Source organism: Trichechus manatus, unplaced genomic scaffold, assembly GCF_000243295.1.
Source record: "Trichechus manatus latirostris isolate Lorelei unplaced genomic scaffold, TriManLat1.0 scaffold00080, whole genome shotgun sequence".
NCBI classification, from domain to species: domain Eukaryota; kingdom Metazoa; phylum Chordata; class Mammalia; order Sirenia; family Trichechidae; genus Trichechus; species Trichechus manatus.
In genome coordinates this window covers 1,635,892-1,659,867 of record NW_004444016.1, presented here as the reverse complement: position 1 = coordinate 1,659,867, position 23,976 = coordinate 1,635,892, and the positions used below count along the sequence as shown (strand labels likewise).

General features: G+C 40.8%; 1 protein-coding gene and 1 long non-coding RNA gene across 11 annotated transcripts in view; both read left to right on the top strand.

The window, feature by feature from the left end:
- The window catches only part of LOC111821374 (uncharacterized), an 18,127-nt gene extending 14,946 nt beyond the window's left edge, over positions 1–3,181 (top strand). The window contains exon 4 of the long non-coding RNA XR_002824800.1: positions 1,384–3,181. This is a non-coding gene — a long non-coding RNA (uncharacterized LOC111821374). The remainder of the gene's footprint in view (positions 1–1,383) is intronic.
- Positions 3,182–4,907: 1,726 nt separating this feature from the next.
- The window catches only part of PRPSAP2 (phosphoribosyl pyrophosphate synthetase associated protein 2), an 89,910-nt gene continuing 70,841 nt past the window's right edge, over positions 4,908–23,976 (top strand). For 3 of the 10 annotated variants that reach the window (XM_023735533.1, XM_004380996.2, XM_023735536.1), the window contains exons 1-7: positions 4,908–5,024; positions 9,871–9,985; positions 10,211–10,361; positions 11,314–11,366; positions 15,000–15,066; positions 20,077–20,249; positions 21,514–21,629. In XM_023735533.1, the coding sequence (XP_023591301.1) occupies positions 10,243–10,361; positions 11,314–11,366; positions 15,000–15,066; positions 20,077–20,249; positions 21,514–21,629 (528 nt within the window). In that variant the 5' untranslated portion in view covers positions 4,908–5,024; positions 9,871–9,985; positions 10,211–10,242. Of the gene's footprint in view, positions 5,025–5,491; positions 5,563–8,513; positions 9,768–9,870; positions 9,986–10,210; positions 10,362–11,313; positions 11,367–14,999; positions 15,067–16,112; positions 16,296–16,315; positions 16,433–20,076; positions 20,250–21,513; positions 21,630–23,976 lie in introns of those variants that run through there. The other 7 variants (XM_023735534.1, XM_023735535.1, XM_004380994.2 and 4 more) reach the window with 7 other exon arrangements.

The window sequence follows — 23,976 nt, the reverse complement described above, 5'->3', positions numbered from 1 at the left end:
GTATAATAGGTTCTAAAATCAGGCAGTGTGAGGCCTCCCACTTTGTTCTTCTTCTTCAGTAATGCTTTATTTATCCAGGGCCTCTTCCCTTTCCATATAAAGTTGGTGATTCGTTTCTCCATTTTCTTAAAAAATGTCATTGGAATTTGGATCTGGATTGCATTGTATCTGTAGATTGCTTTGGGTAGAGTTGACATTTTCATAATGTTGAGTCTTCCTATCTATGAGCAAGGTATGTTTTTCCACTTATATAAGTCTCTTTTGGTTTCTTGCAGTAGTGTTTTGTAGTTTTCATTGTATAGGTCTTTCATGTCTCTGGTTAGATTTTTTCCTAAATATTTTATCTTCTTGGGGGCTATTTAAATGATATTGACTTGGTAATTTCCTTTTTTGAAGTTCTCTTTGTTGCTGTAGAGGAATCCAACTGATTTTTGTATGTTTATCTTGTATCCTGACACTTTGTTGAAATCTTCTATTAGTTCCAGCAGTTAAAGCCAATGGTTTAATTAGGGAAATTCACAGTTTACCCATAGGTTTTTATTATCATTATTATTACTATTCAGATGTTTAAAGACTTGATAATCTTGGTATATTCTTCATATATTCTGATTATATGATACTGTGTCTCAAGATTATTATATATCTAAAGCTCTTTAAAAATAAGGTTAATCATTATATTTAGAAATTGTTTTTGTCTAAAATTTCGTGTTAATTGACTTTATTTAGCTTTGTGTTACTTCTGTAATTCCCATCAGGCCTTTCACTTTAAGGAATTATTATTATAAGTTAACCATGGACATTTTTAAGTTGTCATCTACAGATATATTTGACTTTACTTATTCGTGGAAAACGCTTGACCAAAGTATTTCAGCAAACAGCGGGCTATATCAGACTTATGAAGAAAAGTATAATATCTCGAACATGGATACTATTGAACTAAATCAAGGTTTCTGGAACTCTTATGTAGAAACTGACGAGGCTTTCAGACTCCTGTTGATCCACATTGCATGAAGCCAAAATTAACAACATAGGAATGAGTAAACTAAAATAATTATTATAAGGTTTATATAAGAATATTGCTAATGTTCCATGTTCTATTATCTAGATATAAGACAAAATTGTTTTTCCCTTTCTCTCTCTCTCTTTTTTAATTAATATAGGAATCAATATTCTCAGTAACTAATGACATTATGTGGGCTACAGAATGTTTTTCATAGGGTAAAGAAGCCTTTGATGATCAGAAACTAAAATCACAGGGTTTGCCTAACATTATCCCGGGAGACTATATATATTAGAAAAGATATGTTAAAAGACTCTCTTGAACCTTTCTGGAAAGAGCCATATCTAATTCTCCTTACGAGCCCATGTGCTGCCAAATTATAGGGAGTCAAGACCTGGATTCATTTTTCACAGCTGAAGAAGGCCAAGGCACCCTCGTGGACTTGTTAACCCTCTGGAGAACTAAAAATCACCTTAAAACACCCTAGCGGCCAGAAGCAGATGACATCTGAGGTAGACAGCTGATCTCAAGATCACAGAACAAGACATCATGCAAGTTGCTGAAATTTGCGGACGTTGATGTTTGTTACTTTTTTTGTGTTAGTTCCTCGTTATAGCAACTTAACATCATTACTGAGTAATGCAAGCTGCTGAGATTTCAGATCTTGTTTAATACTTACTACTTTTGAAATAGCATTATTTTATCAACTTGGATTGATTACATAGTAAAGTTTTATTTTCTGATGCAGGTGATTGAAGGAACTTTCTTTATTGTAGCTGTTATTTTTATGCTATTTGCCTCATTGTATTATTTTATTAAGCATTCCTTCACTATGAGACTTTTTAAAAATATTCTCATTTTATACTCACCTATCCTCATTAATGCTTATTAAAAGAATGCCTTTATTAGGTTAGCCCAAGCTGTAGCTAGTGCCAGAAGCTTAACAGACTGCTGGATTTGTCACCCCTTTCCTATCTCCAGTCATGAAAACTCTGACCCACTAGCTATTACCATTACAAATTATAGTTTAATACCTAACTTCACCATCAATCCCAATGACAGCTAATCTTATCTCTCCCAACATATAGCTGTTAAGATAGAATAGCAGCCCAACAAGAATTCTTAAACTCCCTTGTAAAAATAGTTTTAGGAAACAGCATACAAACTGGCCTAACTATATTGCTCATTTTCATAATTTTTTTGGATTGGTTAATTGCATTATAATATGTCTTTCCAAACTATGTATAGAAACTGCAAAACCTCTTGCTATGCAATGAATAATATATTTTGAAGAGATTATAAAGGAAGCAGACCCTCCACTTCATACCACTGTCAGGTTGTTCCTGCATAATTCAGCCTAGCTCGAACCCACCCTCTATAGACAATCACTGAAGCGGAGTGTTCCCAGCAATAGCATGGTGAAGATTATCTGATGCCGCCTGGCTATCTAACAAGTAGCACCTGAGGTCTTAAAGCTTATCAATCATAAGCAGCCATCTCAGTCCAGCAAACAGCCAATACAGAAGTGTGATGAAGGGAAAAAAAGTGTGATCAAGGGAAGTCCCACGGAAATTCTTGATCAAAAGGGGGGGATGTGTAGGAGCATTCCAAAACTCAGGTGCTTAGCATGGTAGAGTCTTCTGTCTGAAGTGTAGGCCTGACTCCATTTTGTCTTAAGATTTACTTATGCTTTAATGTGTGATCTGTAAGTATAAGATGGAAATTTTTACAAGACGTTGTGCAAACAAAAATTAGGTTATGCTAAAGAATGTGGTTTTGTTTGCCCTCATTTTGCTTGCACAGATGTTCCAAGAAGCATGTGACTTTACTGGTTAGCTAATTCTCAGAAAATGTTTCTTGGCCCCCTTAAAAAATGTTTTTACAATCTTGTACTTTTCCATGGCTATGTCTCTACCGATGTTAAATATCAACCATTCATATTTTATGCCGTAAAGTTCCTCATACCTGCAGTCTTTGTCTTTATAAGCTCTTGTCATGATCAGCTTTTCAGATCACTTTGTATTTTTACTTAGTTCTACCAAGCTACAGTTGTTCTATTCCTCAATAAAACTCTGTTTGCTTTGTACAGAATAAAGACTTTTTTCTTTGACATTATAAGTATGATAAACAGTAAACATTCTAAAATTATAAAGAATTCAGGCAACAGATACCAAAAGCACCCATTCCTTTATAATGAAAGAATAAAGGGCAACAGAGCAAATCATCATCATAATAGCTGAGCATTTAATATTTGCTGGGAACTGTGCAAAGATCACTGCATCTCACTTAATCCTCACAATAACCCTATGAGCTGGGTGCTACTAACATTGCCATTTTTCAGATGAAGGAACTGCAGGACTTTGAACTGGTTCTTATGGTTCAGTCATGGCCTTGGAAGCAAAAACTGTAACATACCCAAATTTTAAAAATTTGGGTGAACTGGAACGATAACTGGAATGGGAAAAATTACAGGTCAATGCCCTGCTAGAAACCTTATCTCCCTCTTAGAAAAGAAGGACAGCGTACATGTTGCATAGGAACCAAATCTCTTGCCCATAGGATTTTGAGCAGAGTCAGAAACAGTGGTGCCCCACTCAAAGATGGCAGCTGACTGTGCCATTTTGTATGTGTGTCGCTCTCCACAGTCCTGCCAATAATCCAATCTCATGCATCAGGCTCCTGAAGGTGCTCACTATACCTCTTCCTAGTCTCCCATTCCAGGGATTAGACCCTTAATTTTTCCCGTTCTGGTTATCATTCTGGATCATTCAAATTGAAAAAATTTGGGTCTGTTTCAGTTTTGTTTTATCGCCATGACTGAACCAGTTTGAACTGGTTCAAAGCCCTGGGAAACTGTGGCCCAGAAGGGTGAAGTAAAGACCAGAACCCAGACATCTGTTGTTCCAAAGCTCATATTCTGTCCACACTCACACTCCCTGTGACCCGCCTCTCCTTTTCACACACCCGCAAGCTAACCTGGGCTTGTAGAGTCTCAGCGGCCCTGGGTGGCTCAAACGGTTAAGCACTGGACTACTTACAGAAAAGTTGGCGGTTGAAACTCACTCAGAAGCGCCTTGGAAGACAGGCCTGGTGATATGCTTTGGAAAGGTCACAGTGCTACAGAGCAGTTCTACTGTGCACACACGGGGTCGCCATAAAGCAATTGGGCAACCACCACCACCAACAACAACAACCAAATCAAAAACCAAACCCATTGCCATTTACTGGATTCTGACTCGTAGTGACCCTATATGACAGAGTAGCACTGCACCATAGGGTTTCCAAGGCTATAAATCTTTATGGACGTAGACTGCCACATCTTTCTCTCACGGAGCAGCTGGTGGGTTCCACCACTGACCTTTCAGTCAGCAGCTGAGTGCCTTAATCACTGCCCCATCAGGGCTCCTAACAACACTGAAAAACCGAAACGAAACCCGTTGCCGCCAAGTCGATTCCGACTCATAGCGACCTTAAAGGACAGAATAGAACTGCCCCATAGGGTTTCCAAGGAGCAGCTGGTGGATTCGAACTGCCAAACTTTTGGATAGCAGCCTGAGCTCTCAACCCTGGCACCACCAGGGCTCCCAACAACCCTATAACTGGTTGCCGTGAAATCGATTCCAACTCATAGCAATCCTATAGATCAGAGTAGAATTGCCCCATAAGATTTCCAAGGAGCAGCTGGTGGATTCCAACTGCTGACTTTTCGGTTAGCAGCTCAACTCTTAACCACTGGCCACCAGGGGGACCCAAAAGTACTGGTCCCACCAGTCCCGCCCCTCGTCCTGGCCCGGAAGGCCCAGCCCCTTCCTCTCGAGGGTCACGCCCGGGTCACGCCCACGGCCCCAAGCCAAGTGCCTTCGCAGGCCCAGCGCCTGGCCCCGCCCAGGCCCCGCCCACGGGCCTCGGTGTCGCTGCGGACGCGGTTCGCAAGTGGAGTCGCCATTTTGCTCCTAGAAACGCCGAGTGTTGACCCAGCGCTTTCTTCTCTACGCCCGGGAGGCTTCGGTGGGGCCGGGGTCAGGTAGGCGAGCGGGAGCCAGGGCTCTGGCGGCGGGCGGGCCGGTGTCCCGGCGACGGGAGGGGGGCGTCTTGCACCGAGGACGCGGCCCGGAGCCGGCAGCCTCCCCCTCCCTCCTCGCCCGGAGGGATTGGCGGGCCCGCGGGGCCCTAGGGTGCGCCCGTCGCCAGGCGCCGTTTTGGAGGCAGGCCACAGTTACGAGAACTGCGGTTGGGCAGCTCAGAAAACAACCCCCAGACCAGCTGTCTCCGATCCAGAATGTGACAGAGTACCAGATTTGAACTTGGCTGGCCTGGCTAATCGTGACCATTTCTTTTAGCCCAGAAGAGTCTTTTTATTCCACTGGGAACTTATCCTAGCAGAGGTTGAGGGAGGACCATAATGTCATTTTTAGGTCGTATTGTACGTTTAAGTGTTTTGCCCCAATACATCATGTGGATAATAACGATTTTTTTATTGTGTTAATGCAGGTACAGTTTGTGTTTAGCGCCTTTGCGGGCAATATGGAAATGCGAAATGGGGATTCGGGGCGCGAGGAAGTGTAAGCTCTGCTGTTTAACAAATTTAAATGCAAAACAACACACCCACGTTATTGAGTCTCAGGTCTGGATTTACTTCCTGTCTGGTCTATACCGTTACTCAGTTGTGTTTGGAGGAGACGTTGTTCCTGTCTCGTAGGTGCTTTTGCATAGTGCTAAAGATTTGGGTTTTATTTATTAAATCTGTGTTCGGAGCTTTACTTAATTACCCTATTAGGAAACCATTACGTGTGTCCAAAGTTCCTTATTTTAACACACCTTGCAGTGAGTGTCATTGGGCATATAGCTTTTTTCTTCTTTCCTTGGGATAAATTCCCAGAAGTGGAAATAGTGAATTGAATTTATGTATCCCTCTTATGACACATGATAGAAATTATTTTCCAAGCATGGCATGTTTACAATGGACGTTTTTCAAAATAAGGATACTTGTGCATACATCATTTGAGGTCTACACTCACTTTGTGGGATTCAGCCTGGGTCTGAAGTCATTTTTGTGTTGTGTTGAGACAGGCTGTATCGCCTCCTTTGGATGTAACTAACTGTACTGCAAATCAGACTGAGGACAAAATAAAGGTCTCTCTGCCTGTTATAGATCATGCGGCCTAGAGGAAGTTTCTTTATCTGTAAGTCTCACTCCCCCCATGTAAAATGGATTTAATTCCCACTTCTTTGAGTTGTCATAAGAATTCAGAACACTCAGCACAGTGCCTGGTATGTACTGAAATGGTTAGTAAATGTTAGTTATAGGGAAGTGTTCTAATGCCAGAAGGAGCCAGATGTGTGGGATCACAGAGGAGTGGAAGATTAATTTGAGTTAGATTTTGCCCTTCAAATTCTCCATTATTTATATTAAAAAAACAAATTTTCTTTGAGTAAGGTACATCAATAATAAAAATAACAATTTTTTATGCTTTATGATGCCTTTTAGTTTATAGACTACTTTCAGTTTCCAGTTGTTAAATCTTTGCATTCATTGAGGTCAGGCTTCATTCAGCAAGCTTGTGCCAGGTGCTCTCTAGGCACGGGGGTACAGTCGAGAATATAATAGTAAAAACATTTCTGCTGAGCTGAGCCTGTTTGTGTCCAGAAGGGACAGGCTGAGGCCCAGAGAGGCCAAGTGACTGGCCCACAGCCTTGTAGCTAGTAAACGACTGAAGGCAAACGCAGGTCTCTCACTCAGCATCTTTAGACAAGTGTTGCTCTGAAACAGTGGATGCTTTCAGAGGGAAACTAACAGACATGCTTTAATGCTGAGCCTTCCTCATCTGAAATGTAGATGAATGGTTTTGAAATAACTGCCAGCAAGTGATCTCTCTCAGTGTGGACGCCATCCATCAGATTTAACAGATTCACAAATCTCATTCGAAGAAGAGTATGATATGCTTTTTATAAGATGCTGAGACTCTTTGAAAAGGATGTGTTTTCATATAATAAATCTTTACACATTATAAATGTACAAGCAACTGTAGTTTGGGGGGAAAACTGAAAGTGTTATCTTGAGAATAGCCTTTAAAACTCTCTTTTCTTGAAGCTTGGTATTGGTAAAAAGCACAACCTGAATTTCCAGCAGGTAGGAGAGAACTAAAAATGGTTGAACACCCTAATGTTTGACTAGCTTGGGAATTCAGTAGTCACAGAACAGGATTATATTGATAACCATTTCCTTAGTCTCTGCAGACAAATGGACTCTCCTTCCCCAGCCATTTTAAGGGTCGTCTTAGGTTAGGGTTCCATTATAGAAGCCTAGTACCTAAAGAACTGGAAATTCAGAGAGGATGGTCAGGGTGATGACTGAAATTTAAACCATGACAGACAAGGAAAGGCTTCAGGAAGTATCCTGGAGAAGAGGTTACACAGAGGCAAGGGAACTCGAGGTAGGATGAGGGCTGTCCTGCGCAAGAGGAATTGGTTGTTTTCCTGCAAATCTTCAAGGGAAGGAAAAGGACACGTGGTTAGAGGCTGCAAGGAGAGAAATCTCAGCATGTTCTAAGGAAGAATTTGGAATGGATGGGCCCTCAGAGGATTGTGGGCACCAGGCCCTGGGAGTAGTTCCTTGGCAGGGATGTTGGAGATGAACTTCAAACGGCAGACTGGACAGCAGGACCAAATTGCCTCTAAAATCTTTGCCTACCCCGAAGATACTTCATTCTGAGTGACCCAAAAATCACCCCCAAAACACTGTTGTACTTTAAGGGCTTCTTATTTCAAGGTTGAGGGATATAAAAAGATGACAGCCCCATTCATATTACTGTACTGTTGGGTAAATAACCAAAATATTAGAGGTTGACTCATGTAGCTTCCATTTATCAGTCGTGTGCTATATGATGGGCACTGTGGTAAGTGCTTTACAGAAGTTATTTAATTTTACAGTAACCCTGTGCAGTCAGTCTTCACAGTTGTATGGATGAAGGAACAGAGGCTAAGGGAGGTTAAGCAACTTAGACAAGGACTTGCAGCAAGCTGAGGTAAAGTAGGAGCTAAGATGCAAGCATGTGTCTGACTCCGAAGTCTGTATTTATGACAGGAGAGTGAAATTTGTTGTTTCCTTTCCCAAGCTAGTAACCTCTGTTCCTAAGCACGGATGTATATTGGTTGAGAGACCTCTAAAATGCCTTCCAGCTTTAAGCATTGTTGACTAAATATATTATTTCTTTAGTTTGTATCAACTACTTTGCCTTTTTCTCACTTGCCTTGGCAGGTCCCACACTGCTCTAAAGCAGGGCTTGCAAGCTTTTTCAGAAAAGACCAGAGAGCAAGTGTCATGGATTGAATTATGTCCCCCCTAAAGTTTGTGTATCAATTTTGCTAGGCCATGATTCCCTATGTGGTTGTCCTCCGTTTTGTGATTGTAATTTTACGTTAAAGAGGATTAGGGTGGGATTGTAACACTACCTTACCCAGCTCACATCCTTGATCCATTGCAAAGGGAGTGTGGCCTGCACCATCTTTAACCTCTCAAGAGATAAAAGGAAAGGGAAGCCAGCAGAGAGTTGGGGACCTCATACCACCAAGAAAGCAGCACTGGACCTGAGGTTCCTGTGCTGAGATTCTCCCAGACCAAGGGAAGACTGATGCAAGGACCTTGCTCCAGCACCGACGGAGAGAGAGCCTTCCCCTGGAACTGATGCCTTGAATTTGGACGTGTAGCCTACTAGACTGTGAGAGAATAAATTTCTCTTTGTTAAAAGCCATCCACTTGTGGTATTTCTGTTATAGCAGCACTAGATGACTAAGACAGCAAGTATTTTAGGCTTTCTGGGCTGTGTGGTCTCTGTTGCAACTACACAATGCTGCTGTTTTATCCCTAGATAGTTTGTAAACACATGAGCATGGCTGTGTTCCAGTAAAACTTTATTTACAAAAACGAGACCTAATTTGGTCTGTGGGCTGGAGTTTTCCATCCCCTGCTCTGGAGGCACACTCTGTGGTGGACACCCGTGGCCCCCTTGGTCTCACAGGGATTTGGTTTCTGTTTATAATATGCCTGTGCAAGGTAAATTGTTTTAGTCCCCATATTTCCCATTGTGGAACCTTGGATTGTCAGAGCTGAAACGCCCCTGAAGAGGCCATCTCTAGGGAAACATACTCTATTTTAAAAAGAATGAGATCGGTCTGTATTTTCTAACATAAATTGTTGAAATGTTTAGTGGGGGAGCAAATTATAGATATGTATGATGTTACCTTTTTATGTTAGAGACATGTCTTTTTTATATGTATTTTCTACGGGGGTCATATGTACGTGAATGTAGAAGAGGCCTGACAGGGTCCACACCAGACTAATATGAACGGTCATTTACTGGGAGGTGGGGAAGTGCCTGTGTTTGGGGGTGGTGACTTTAGCCTCAACTGTAATTTTTTGATTTTTGCAAGGAGAATGTGTTTGTGTGTTACTTACATAATTAGAAATAATAACAGGAAAGTTTGGCTAGGTTTCAGCCCTTTTGTAATCTCCACCAATTGCCCCAGAGCCATGCCAAGAAAGCACAGGAGTGAGGAAACGAAATGGGCTTGCCGGGGAGGTGCTGTGTCCCCACCACCTACTAGACGGCTGCTGCTGCATCTAGTGCAGCACCCTCACTGTGTGATAAAGGCGCTAAACCCGGAGAGTGGCTTGTTTAATCAGCCTTATGTTCCAGTTGAGGAACATGAAGATGACAAGGTCAGTTTTGGACATGACCTGGGCATCTGAGGGGCAGCTGATAAATAGGTATTACAGGTAAAGCCGGGGGTAGATGGGTCGTTTATTCTTTAAGGATCAATCAGTCCATGTCTTGCTAATGGCCCTGCCATTTTTCTTTGTGTTAATCCAGGAGGAATTTTGTTATGAGAGAATAAAAAGACGTCCATAATTGACTTTAAGCAGCAAACAGTAAAATATTAAGTCTAACCATCGGCTTCACTGAGCTTTTCAGCTCCGCCTTTCTTGTAAGTATATCATTTATCAAGTGGTCATGAAAACTTTAAATCATGAAATAACGTATTTCCATAAATTTCAAACTCTTAAATACAAATGAACTGTCTATATATAACAGAAAAGATACCATTATGGTGAAAACTAATTTCCTACAGCTCAAGTCATTTGCTAAAAAAAAAAAAAAAATTAGTAATCTTTTTAAATGGCAGTTGTTAATATATTTTGTATCCTTCTAGGCTCTGAGAATTGGAAAGCCAAGTGGGTTTTGATGTTTTGTGTGGCACCATCTGAATTAGAAACCAAGATGAACGTAACCAAAGGAGGCCTGGTGTTGTTTTCAGCAAATTCGAATTCATCATGTATGGAGCTTTCAAAGAAAATTGCTGAGTGAGTTATAATCCTACCATTAAAGTCTACATCCTTTATGTGATGTTTTAAATTTGATAATCAGATTAGCACTGATGGTTTAACTTGAAAACAGGTACTTTATAGTTAACCTGTGTATCAGCTGTGTATATTGACGACTAACCTTTTTGTTAAGTGTAACCACTTCATACATGTTCACTCAGCAGACATTTATTCAGTGCCTTGTGCGTGCCAGGCATTGTGTTAGGTGCTATATTTGCATAGAATTGTTAGAGTGAAAAGAACAGTGAAATATATATTAGATGGAAACAGTTTATAGTTTATTGTTAAGTATAATTTTAGATATTAAGTATTTGTTGAACCCCTACTATGTACTAGGCCTCGATCTAGATGTTGGGGATCAGTAGTGAGTAAGCCAGTCAAGATCCTTCCTCCTTATGGAATTTAGATTTTAGTAGGGAAGCCAGACAAGAAGTAAGTAAACAAAGTAAACAAGATAATTTAAGATGGTGGATAAAGGCTATGAAGAAGATAGTATGAAAGTAGTGATGGAGCAGACAAAGGCTTTAGCCTTTGAAACTGAGGGGATCCTATTTGAATTGAGAACGTGAATGAGCCACCAATGAAGGTCTGGGGGCAGAGCCCCCCAGACAGAGGGGACAGCGGATTCAAAGGCCCTGCGGTGTGGAGGAATTGGTGTGTCTCAGGAACAGAAAAGTGGGTTGAGTACAGAGAGCACAGGGTAGATGGCCACTCAGATAGTCAGAGCTAGACCATGTAGGGCCTTGTTGGGTAGACCTGGGATAGGGGTGAGCGGGTTAAGTAATGGAGTGACATAAATTTAATGTTGACATTTTATCTCATTGTAAGAATTCCTTGATTTTTTAGTCAATTTTTGAATCACCCTTAAATAGTAAAAATATTAGGACTATTCTATTACCTTTTCAGCTTTTCCCCCCTTTTTCTTCTCTAGGCGGCTGGGGGTGGAGATGGGCAAAGTGCAGGTTTACCAGGAACCTAACAGAGGTGAGCTATCTTGGACATGTATAACGTGGGTCTTTTGGTGGAATATGGCATATTGTCTCCATGCTTCATCCTCCACTGTTGAAACGGGGACTGTGTGCACTGCTCAAGTGTGTGACTCGACTCAGTTGTCTACTTAGTTCTGTCACCAGGAAGTCAGGCACGGTGGGGGAAATAGTGTTGTAGCTCCCACTGATACCCTGGTGGCACAGTGGTTAAGTGCCTGGCTGCTAACTGAAAGGTCAGCGGTTTGAACCCACCAGCTGCTCCCCAGGAGAATGGTGTGGCGGTCTGCTTCTGAAAAGATGACAGCCTTGGAAACTGTGGGGGGAAGTTCTACTCTGTCCTTTAGGGTGCATATGAGCCAGAACTGACTTGACGGCAGTGGGTTAATAACCAGCTAATAATATAATCTTGAGACAAGTCATATCTTGGGGCCTGGGCTTCAGGTCTTAGACCTCATCCAACAAAAACTGCATAAATATATGAACCAGCCTGTCAGTGGCGTGAAAATGTTAGATGAGTTGTTGCTTGAATCTGTGACATTTTAGGATGAGTAAATCCTGATTGGACACAATTTTAGTAGATTGTTATTCTTTATGACCACCCAAGCTGCGTGAGTTAGACTTATGAAGGCTTATTAGGAAATACTTTTTGCTAATTGATTTATGTCGTTAGATAGTAACCCCAAATTTTAAGAAATGTGTGTTATTTAGTCTTTGTAATTTCCATGTAAATGGTGGATTTTTGAAATTACTCCAGCAGTAGTGATGGCCAGCCTGTATGGGCTTGAGAGTCATACAGCCTTATGCATGCCAAGTTGTTTAACCTTTCTAATAATTAGGGTTTTTTGAGGATTAGATAAAATAATTTGTGTGCCTAACCCAGTTCTTGGCACATAGTAGGTGCTCAGTAAATAACTAGTTCCCTTTCTTTTTCCACTGTAGACTTTGTCAAGTACTTAAATATTATAAAGGTTATAGGAGGCTCTGATAAAAAGACACAACTTTGCTCTTCCTCTATTTAGTTTTCTGTTATTGACTCCTCTTCCCTATCTCCCAAGATTTCCCATGTGGCTCCAGTAGGGAAAATTATTTTAATATTTGAAGAGAATATGCAGGGAGAGTTTGGAGAAGATTCTGCCTTTAAAGGGAATTGGATGAGGCACGTTGTTTGGAGTCTGGAAGAGGGGAAAGGAGAGAACTATCAGTGTAAGACTCAGGAGGAGGTTGGTTATGTTGGTTACACCCTCCAGGTATATGAATGAGGGAGAGACAACGCTTGGTATCTATTGGGAAGAAAGATGAGAACTAACATTTGTTAATTTGTTAGTTATCAGATTCTGAAAAAAACTGAGTTTAGGGATGATATTAGGTAAGAAGGTCCCAGAGGTAGCAGAGTCAGTATTGGAATACAGATCTCTCTTTTGACGTTAAAGCTCATTTCCTTTCCAGCTAACCACATTCCTTTGTAAACACACCTTAGATTTTTTATAACATTATTTAGGAAAATGTTCAAACATACAAAAAAGTTGAAAGAACAGTACAGTGAACACCCATGCGTATACCTACCACCTAGATTTAACAGCTGAAATTTTGTCTTACGAATATGTATACATGGAACCATCTGAAAGTAAGTTTTAGACACTAAGGCACTTAACCCCTGAATGCTTGAACACGCATCTCCTAAAAATAAGGATTTCTCCTGCATAAATACCATTATCATATTAAAAAAATTAGCTGTAATTCTCTAATCATCTAATATTTAGTCTATAGTCACATGTCCCTAGTTGTTCTCAAGAGTCTTTTATAGCTTCCTTTTTGTTCCAGCCAGGATTCATTGTTCAACTGATGTGTTTGTTATATCTCTTTAGTTTCTTCTAATCTAGAACAGTCCCCTCACCTTTTCTTTTATCTTCCCATGACATTGACTTTTTGAAAAGGTTGTTTTGTAGAATGTTCTGTTCTGGATTTGTGTATTTGTTTCCTTCTGGCTGATCACAAATGTTTGAGAGTAGGGATATTGGATCTTACTTGTCTTTGCTCTCATAGCATATAACATTTTATGCCTAGGTTCTCAATAGATGCTGGTTGATTGAATGAGTATATTTGTTGTTGTTAGGTACCATTGAGTCGCTTTCAATTCATAATGACCCTATGTACAATAGAACGAAACACTGCCTGGTCCTGTGCCATCCTCACAGTCGTTGCTGTGTTTGAACCCATTGTTGCAGCCACTGTGTCAGTCCATCTTGTCAAGGGGCTTCCTCTTTTTTGCTGATCCTCTACCTTACCAAGCTCCATGTCCTTTTCCAGGGACTGGTCCCTCCTGATAACATGTCCAAAGTATGCAAGACAAAGTCTCACCATCCTCGCTTTCAAGGAGCACTCTGGCTGTATTTCTTCTAAGACAGACTTGTTCGTCCTTCTGCCAGTGCATGATATGTCCAGTATTCTTCTCCAACACCACAATTCAAAGGCATCAGTTCTTCGGTCTTCTTTATTTATTGTGCAGCTTTCGCATGCATGTGAAGCAATTGAAAATACCATGGCTTGAGTCAGGCGCACCTTAGTCTTCAAAGTGACATCTTCGCTTTTTAACACTGTAAAGAGGTCTTTGCAGCAGATTTGCCCAATGCAATGTGTCTTTTGATTTCTTGACTGCTGTTTCTATGGGTGTTGATTGTGGATCCAAGTAAAATGAAATCCTTGACAACTTCAATATTTTCTCTGTTTATCATGATAGTGCTTATTGGTCCAGTTGAGAGAATTTTTGCTTTCGTTATGTTGAGGTATAATCCATACTGAAGGCTGTAGTCTTTGATCTTCATCAGTAAGTGCTTCAAGCCTCTTTGCTTTCAGTAAGCAAAGTTGTGTCATCTACATATCGCAGGTGGTTAATGCGTCTTCCTGCAGTCCTAATGCTGTGTTGTTCTTCATATACTCCAGCTTCTTGAATTATTTGCTCAGCATACAGACTGAATAAACATGGTGAGAGAATACACCCCTGATGCACACCTTTCCTGATTTTAAACCATGCAGTATCCCCTTGTTCTGTTTGAATGACTGCTTCTTGGTCTATGTACAGCTTCCACATAAGCACAATTAAGTATTCTGGACTTCCCATTCTTCGCAGTGTTATCCATAATTTGATCCACAGTCAAATGCCTTTGCATAGTCAGTAAAACACAGGTAAACATCTTTCTGGTATTCTCTGCTTTCAGCCAAGAGCCATCTAACATCAGCAATGATATCACTCGTTTCATGTCCTCTTCTGAATCTGAGTATGTAATGAATGAGTATATAATGTCCTATAAAGATAAAATGCTTAGAGTGGCATGTATTACAGCACTCACTCCTTACATACAAGGAGTGAGAAGGATAGATTTACTTGTTTTAAGTCAGAAATGTAATTTCCTCTTAAGGATGTCATGTAACTAAACACTTTTTTAAAAATATGATTATTGGCAATATGTTTATTATCCTTTTAGTATATAATGGCCTTGAGACTTATATAATAGTTCCAGTTTGCATATTTTATAACCTTGAGGAATAATGCAGATTTTTTGTGTATTTTTAAAAATTTAAACTGTGTGCCTTCCTCATCTTCCCTCCCTCTTTTTCTTTTTCCTGCTAGAAACAAGAGTACAGATTCAAGAGTCTGTGAGGGGAAAAGATGTTTTCATCATCCAAACCGTTTCAAAGTGAGTACCGCGCAGTAGCAGTGCTACCATTTTCAGATCTCTGTTAGGCAAGTGTTTAGAAGAGTAAGAATTGGCTAGACAGCAAGAATTGTGGGAGTTTTAAAATTGGTATATCTTACTCTGCTGATTTCTGTGACATAACTGCGACTTTTCTGTGTTGTTTTGGTGTTCTTGGTGAGTGGATGTAACCAAGTGTTGGAGTATAGGCTCTTGGTTAGAATAAAATCCATTGCCATCGAGTTGATTTCGACTCGTAGTGACCCAATAGGACTAAGTAGAACTGTCTCAGAGGGTTTCCAAGGAGTGGCTGGTAGATTCGAACTGCTGACCTTTTGGTTAGCAGCCAAGCTCTTAACCACTGCGCCACCAGGGCTCCAGCTTGATTATAATAGAACCCATTAAAAGTTTTGTAGTAATCACTAGCCAGAATTTGTGAAACTTGTGGGGAAACTCTTAAAAAAACAAGAAAGAAAGAAAAGAAAAAGAGAAATTGTTTGCTTACTTGAGGTTCTTAAAGCTCTTATTGCAGATAGTTTAAAAATGACCACCACCTCTTGTTATTTTGTTGTGTAAATTAAATAAGCTGAGAGAAGGTAATAAAAAAATGTGCTGAAGGATTATGTACTCCTGTCTGGTGTGATATTTGGCGTACGTGTGTTCTGGAAATGGTTTAAGTCATAAGTGTGTAATCTGGCTATAGAAGAGAATGTGCAGTGAGGTGGTCTGTGCCACTCTTCATTCAGACGCCACTCTGAAAGGAAGGCTAATCACCTGCAGCCCATTCTTTCATTGTACATTTGTGCACAAATGCTTCCAGATGTCTTTGTGTGTGAAAGTTCTTCACTCAGTGATTTTTAATGATGTCTAGAAATCAATCTGTTTTAAAGTGAGTAATTTTTTAGCTTAGAAATTTTGGAAAATTGCTACATGCTCAATTTGTGTTTATATATTCATAACACATATACAACAAAGAAAGGGAAGAAGAGCCATATTTCAGGGAAATTTTTTCTAAATTTTGACTATCTCTGTCTTGTCCTTTGACTCAGCAGGATGAAATCTCAAACAACCTGACTGTACTGGGAGGAGATTGCTTGCTGCCCCTGTCTGCCACTCTCCTCTTTCCCAGGCTTGCCACAGGGCCAGAGTGCTAGTGGAGAAGTCACCTGTGCCCACACCTTCCCCTTCACCCTTCCATCATCTTGTATGGAAGGTCACAGGCCACAAAACAAGTTATGTTCCTCTGACTTCTGGGTTTCTGCGAGACAAATGTGATTCCATTAGGATAAATGCACAGAGGTTGCATGATTTGCCCAAGGTGATAATTAGGCACTGGACTTAGAAGTTGGGACTTAAGAGGATATCTTTGGTAATCCTTTTCATTTTCAACTTCTTTCGTTTCTGTCCCTTTGTTTTTATTTCAACACTCATGGCATTTTGCTTTTGCTTTTTGTCTTTATCAGCTTCTTGTTTATCTGTCAAAACTACCTAACATCCCTGTAGTTTCTTCTATTTATGTCTCTGTATTGTTCCTTATTGTGCTGTAGGCTTGTGTTAGTGCAGGGCTTCTCAGACTTGTCCAGGTGGCGGACAACCAAAGTCATGGTATTTGTTAGGAAATGCCACAAATCAGTTAGCATTGAGACTTGGTGTTGTTAGATACATCTTTGTAACTTAGCATCAGATTCATCTAGATTCATGAGGGATAAGAATCAGGATCAGCACAAAGCTGGTTCCTGCAAGGTGGTCTGTCAGACGTATCTCCACTCCAACTTTTCCACTATTTCTGATTCCAGTTGTTCCCCGCCATGGCACTCTCTACTTCTCTGCTGGGTTTGATAATTTGTTGCAGTGGCCACACGGAAATCACAGACTGTACTCACAGTTATGTTGTTCATTAGGGAAGTAACAGGCTACAACTTGGGATCAGGATCAACTTGGAAGTAACAGGAACAACTCAGAATCAAGATCAGGAAACACATATTCAAGGTTTGGAAGGCTCCCCTGAGCTCTCCTTTCTTCAGTGCAGGACAGCTTCCAAGTAGGACAGCTTTCTCAGCTGCTGTCGGCCGTGCTATGAGGCCTCTTGGTCATGTAAGCAAGTAGGCCCTTCTAGTCTGTGCAAGCCCTCTCTTGATCTGCAGGCCTTCTGCCTTCGGCCTACCTGCTGTCAGTTTCCCTGCTGCTAACTGACCCAACTCATGGCCAGTGTAGCCACCCACTCAGCTCTCTTAGCTGCTTTCCTAGCAGTAGCTTTCTGCTGTCACTGCTTGCTCTGCCACCTGGCCTTGTTCCGGGCCTCTCACTGCTGGATGTCTGCTGCAAAGCCCCTTCTGGACCTCTTGCCACCGGCTGTCTGCCGCAAAGCCCCTTCTGGGCAAGGAGCCGTCTTCACTGTTATAGCCCTTGACCCAAGTTACATCTCTTTTAAGAAGTTCCCTCCTCACCTCTCTCTAAAAACCTCTGTGAGGGTGGGGTGGGGTGGGGTTGGCTGCTTATATAAGCAGATCCTTGTCAATTTCAAGGTGTGGCCGTCCTAGCAGAACCATAAACTGACCAATCCCCTGGGTGGACTGCAAGTCACTTAGTCCTGTTGGGTGGTGTTACACACCACCTTTCTGACTAATAAACCGGCTTGTCCTTGCAAGGGAGTAAAATAGACCAGTCACAGGGCAGACTGTGGCACAGCCAATCATTTCTGGCAAAATTACACGCCCAGTGCCAGAAAGGCCGTATATAAAGAGAAACCCATTGCACTGCTATCTTACATTACATTTTAGTAGGTACTAAAAGTTTAAGAAAATTTTGGGAAGAAAAATTTTAAGTTAAGAAGATTCCGTCCATTAACTTAATTTTTCCTGTAATTCAAACAAGAATTTTGTTATTTGAGTTTAGTGGTGGAACGCCTCATCCCAGCTCACGGAAAAATGGTGCTTGTGGCGGCATAGTTTGGGAACCTTGGTATAACTTCACACTCACTGTTGCTTCATCTAGTCTTATCCTTTCACATAGAATGCTTTTCTGAAAGCCTACTTTAGCTCTTCAGATGTCAGGCTTGTTAAATATTAGCAGAGTACCTGCTCGCTCAGATGTTCTGCATTTCCAGTCACAAATTCATTCATTAACAAATATTTATTGAGTATCTACTATATACTGGTCGCTGTTGCAGATCTATGAGATGCATTAATAATTAAAACAGATAAAGTTCTTCGTTTTATGGCGTTTCTATTCTAGTGGAGAAGACATATGATAAATGTAATAAGCAAGTAAATTGTCTAGGATGTTACAAGGTCATAAGTACTATGGGGAAAAAACAAGAATGGCGTTTGAAGAAATTGGGAGTGACGGTGGTGTGAGGGTAGACAAAGGGCAGACAAGGTAGGCCTCATTGAGAGTGAAATTTGAGTAAAAATGTGAAGAAGGCAGGGAAGTTAGGTCAGCAGATAGCTGGGAAGGGAAACATCCCAGGCAATGGAGGTACCCATCGCAAAGGCCCTTGGGTGGGAGTGAGCAGCAGTGTGAGGACCAACAAGGAGGAGTGTGGCTGGACTGCTGAGAGAGGGGTGTGCAGTAGGTGGTGAGAGTGGAGTTGATGGGGGCCAGATTGTGAAGGGCCTTGCGAGCCATTGTAAAGCCTTTGGATTTGCTGTGGGCAAAATGGGAGACCTGTTCAGGGTTTTGAGCAGAGAGTACACATTCTGACTTCCACTTTAAGAAGGTCAAGCTGGGTGCTGTGTGAACAGGCGGGAGAGGAACTCCCGGAGGAGCAAGAAAAGCTGTGACAGCCATCTAGCTGAGAAGTGAGATTGCTTCAGTCTAGGGTGGTCCTAGTGTAGTGGTGAGACTTGCTAACTTTCTAGATAAGAGGAGGCAAGGATGGCTCTAAGGTTTTTTTTCGGAGTAAACTGGAAGAATAGTGTTGCTATCAACTGCGATAGCAGAGGTCTTAGGGTAAAGCAGGCTTTTGGTGGAGGAAAGAGCAAGAGTTCATTTTTGGGTATGTTAAGCTTTGAGATGTCTGTTAGACATTCAAGTGGAATTGTCAAGTAGCAGTTAAATTTGTCAGACTGGAGTTCAGAAGAGAAGCTTGGGCTGGAGATACAGATTTGAGAATTGCCAGCATATGTAAAGCTCTGAAATTGGGTGAGGGGATATAGAAGGAGAAGGAGACAACTGAAAGAGTTTTGGGGCATTCCAACATTAGTAGCCTGGAGAGAAGAGAACCAATAAAACAAACCATAGGAGGGCCAAGTAAGGCAGGAGAACATAGTGGAGGCCTTGAAGGGAATAAAGTATATCAAGGACAGAAATCAGACATGTCCAGATGTTGCTGATGGGTCACGTTAGAGAAGGACTGAGAATTAACTGTTGGATTTAGCTACGTGGAGGGCAATGATGAGCTTGATGAGAACAGTTGGTGGAGTAATGGGGGCAACAGTTTCGTTGGGATGTGTTTGGGAAAGAATGAGAGTAGATGAATTAGAGCATGGACAGCTCTCTTGCATTGTGATACAAAGGCTTCAAAGGAATGGGCTGGACATCGTGGTCATGATTTGTTTTTTAATACGAGAAATAACAGAATGTTTATAGGCTGATGGTGTGACCCAGTGGAGTGTAAAAAATTGGTGATGGAGGCAACGAAGGGAGACTTGCTGGAGCAGCGTCTTCAAGGAGTCTGGAGGAGTGGGCACTAGTACACCGTTTATCTCTGAGTGATGAGTGAGAGTGGGCAAAGTTGTAGGGTGCAGATGCACAGGCAACAGGAGTCTGTGGAAGATCTCTGACTGGTCACTTTTCTCAGTGAGAAAGGAAGTATGGTCACCAGCTGAGAGGGAATGTGGGGAGGAACTGGTAGAGGCTTAAGAGAGGAATTTATTGGTTTCTTCTTGGTGCCTTGAGTCTTAAGTCTAAGTAGAGGCAGGTGTAGCACATTGCTGATGCTTCATTGCGGCAGTGAAATTTTACCAAGTGTCTCATATTTGTTGGTGGGGTTTTCTGTGTCTTGGACTTCAGGGATGTGAATACCACTGTCATGGAGCTCCTGATCATGGTGTATGCCTGTAAGACCTCTTGTGCCAAAAGCATCACTGGCGTGATACCCTACTTCCCTTACAGCAAGCAGTGCAAGATGAGAAAAAGAGGCTCCATTGTCTCCAAGTTGCTGGCTTCGATGATGTGCAAAGCTGGTAGGAGTGGTAGATACTTGATAATTATTTGTGGGCCTGGGAGTTTTATTTTTAAAATGTTAAAGCATTGTCTTAACTAAATTAAAATGCTGAGCAGAGTAAAAATACTGATGCAGCTTTTAAACACAAGTAGTTTATAATGAGGAAACAGTGCAGAGAAATCTGTCCTGTCCCCCGTTCCTAAAACACAAAGGAAATGAGAACTCCTTATTTCTTTCATTTTTTCTTAAATTTTTTATTAAAAAATATATATATTTAAATGATCAGTTATGATCATATTAAGGTCATTTTGAAAGGAGAAAAAGTCATTCTGAATCCTACCATGCTAACAGAGCAACTTTTTATTTTAGCTTTCCCTTACCTAGGACAAATAGGCATATTTTGTAAACCATGTGTTATTTTGTGTTATGCATTTTCGCCCTGTTTCTAAATAGTCTTAGTTGTTAGCATGTGTGCTTGTGTGTGCGTGGATGCATGTGTGTACGTGTGTGTATATGATTAAAGAAGGTATATATCAGAGAACATTGGGACAGAGCAAAAAAAGACTAAAAGAATTAAAAAGTCTCTATATCACTGCATTTTAACACAGACACTGTAGAATAAATTTTCTTAATGTAACATGCCAAAGAAAGCAAAAACAAAGTTTGAAAAGTCCAAACCCTGGCAACCTAAACTGTATGCCTCCGTTGAAAACTCTGTGACAGACAGCTGGCTTAAAGGGAGCAAGCTGGCTCACTGAGTCTTTTGGAAAGGTTTTGCCATTCTCTTCTCGCCTTGCTCCTGGGCCACTGGGCTCGCTTTCCTGCTCTTTTTGGCAAGTTTTGCCTTTTAAAATTTTTCCTATTGAACTTTTCTTAGACTTTTCTGGTAATCATTTCAAATGTCCTCTAAAGAGGCAGTGGGGGTGAGGCTTTTCGTTTTTTCCACTTTCTATGTCAGTGCAGTTTGTCTTAATATCTTAGGAGTGAACCTTGCCATGGCTGTTAAGGAAACTTTAGGGAGATGCAATCAGCTCTAATAGAATTATCAGAGACATTTCTTCGTTACCATCATCTTTGGTATTTCAAGATTTTAAATTGAGGTGAAAAATCATGCATTTCATAGTACTAAAAAATCTGAGAAATAAAGGTGCTGAATTTTTTTGATGGAAGAGTAATCTTTTCATAGTAATTTATTATGTGTAGTATTTTATTTTGTGTGGTACTTATTTCATCCAGTACAATGGTTGTTAAACTATATACCTGTGTCTGCTTTATTTTCAAAGGTCTTACTCATCTTATTACTATGGATTTACACCAGAAGGAAATTCAGGGCTTCTTCAATATTCCTGTTGATAATTTAAGAGCATCTCCCTTCTTGTTACAGTATATTCAAGAAGAGGTGAGGTAGCTCCAAACTTTTTTATTTTAACAATCTGTCTAAAGTTGAAAGATAAATTTCCATTTTCTTGGACTATCCCTAAAGGATTGAACCTTGGTGTTTTCTGTTTAAAGTTCTGTTGTGCTTTATAAATGTAATTCTGTGTATTTTTAAATTCTTAATCTGTAGTTTATTATTATTGCTAAACTCTTAAAATTAACTTTTTCTTCTTTTGGAACTTAGGTGCCTAGAATTGGATTAGTCATGATCCTTCGTTTATGACAAATACTCCTTCTCATTATTGGTCCTGTGTGGTCCTGGCTCTCTTTTGTCTATCCATCTAGCCACCCTATCTCTCTGTGCCATTTATATGGATGAACATCCATTTATATGGATGTTGGCACCATGAACCAACAAGAAAATTAGAAGTGTCATTGTAACTTCCATCTACTCATGTGGTCCTTCCTGTCCCACCTCCCTGCCTCCTCCCACCTGACAAAACTACCATCCTGAAAATTATGTCATCTTTCCCTCAATTTCTTTTTCATATAGTTCTATCTCATCTGTATATGGTGTTCCAGATTATGTGTTTACACATACATATGTATGTGTATGTATATAATTTTTATCTTTAACTTTATAAAAAAGAATCAAACTTTGTGTTACCTGGGAATTTTTCACTTGCTGTGACATTACTGAGATTCATCTGTACTGTTGTACATCACAGTTCATCCACTGAGTGCTGGGACATGTCACAGTTTATCCATCCTTCCCCACATGGGTTGTTTCTGTGTGATAGTGCTTCTGTGGACACTGTCGTCTGTTTCTCCTGTGGTACATACACAAGTGTATCTTGATTATTTACTACAGTGGATTTGCTAAGTTGTATGGTTTCATTTTTCCCATGCAGTTATACCAGTTTACATCCCTTCTAGCAGTATATCAGAGACCCTGTGTCCTGGGGATCCATATATGCCTCATACTTTCATTATCAGAGTTTTACATTCTTGCCAGTTAAATGGCTATAAAAGGGTTTCTCATTGTGGCTTTGATGAACGTCTCTCTGATGACTAATGAAGTTGAACATGTCTTCGTATGTGTTTACTCTTCTGTGAAAAGGTCGTTCATGCCGTTTGTTTCTTACTGGGTTTGTAGGCATTCTTTTTAAAATTCTTTATTCAAATTTGTTGGTGTTAATTTCTCAGATATCTGTTTGTAACTTGTCTTTTAGCTTTTTTTAGGGAGTCTTGATAAGCAGACATTTAATTTTTTTTATTGTGGTTAAAAATATGTATGTGTATATAAAAAACAGCACATTTGCCACTTCAGCCTTTTTTACACATACACTTCAGTGACAGTAATGCATCATCATGTTGTGCAACCATCACCACTATCTATTTCTAAACTTCTCTGTCACTCTTAACTAGGACTTTGGACCGGTTCAATCCGGTTCTAACCCTTGCTGAGAATTTGCGTTTCTAACAAGTTTGCCGTAGAGAGTTTGCATTTCCACCCCAGATATACTGAATCAGAATCTACTTTTTTTTTTTTTTATTAAAACACAGGCTAGGGGTTTGTCTTAGGCTGGGTTCTTTAGAGAAGCAAAACCAAATAAAGCGTATAAATATACACATAGATTTATATTAAGGAAACGACGCACATGATTGTAGAGGCTGGAACGTCTCAAGTCCGTGGATCAGGATAGAGGCTTCTCTCAATTCATGTAGCTGCAGGGGCTGGTGAACCCAAGATCAGCAGGTCGGAGAGCAGGGCTCCCGCTCACAGGCTGTGAGGATCGACAGATCCCAAGATCGGCAGGTAAGCTGATAGCTCAAGTCCCAAGAACTGGAGGTCATATGAACAGGAGGCAGCCGCAGGATCTAGAGAGAGCAAAAAAGCCAGAATGTCTCCTTATATTTGAATGCAGGCCACACCCCCAAGGAAACCCCCTTTGAGCTGATTGGCTACTCACAGATTCTGTCATGGGAGTGATCACATATAAACACTGAGAATCATGGCCTAGCCAAGTTGACACACAATCTTTACCATCACAGGGTTCCTGAAACACGTTTTTTTTGTACTTCCGATGAAGGTTTACAGAACAAACTAGCTTCTCATTAAACAGTACACATATTATTTTGTGACATTGGTTAACAACCCCATGACACATTAACAGTCTCCCTTCTTGACCTTGGGTTCCCTATTACCAGCTTTCCTGTCCCCTCCTGCCTTCTAGTCCTTGCCCCTGGGCTGGTGTGCCCCTTTAGTCTCGTTTTGTTTTATGGGCCTGTCTAATCTTTGGCTGAAGGGTGAACCTCAGGAGTGACTTCATTACTGAGCTGACAGGGTTTCCTGGGGCCATAGTCTT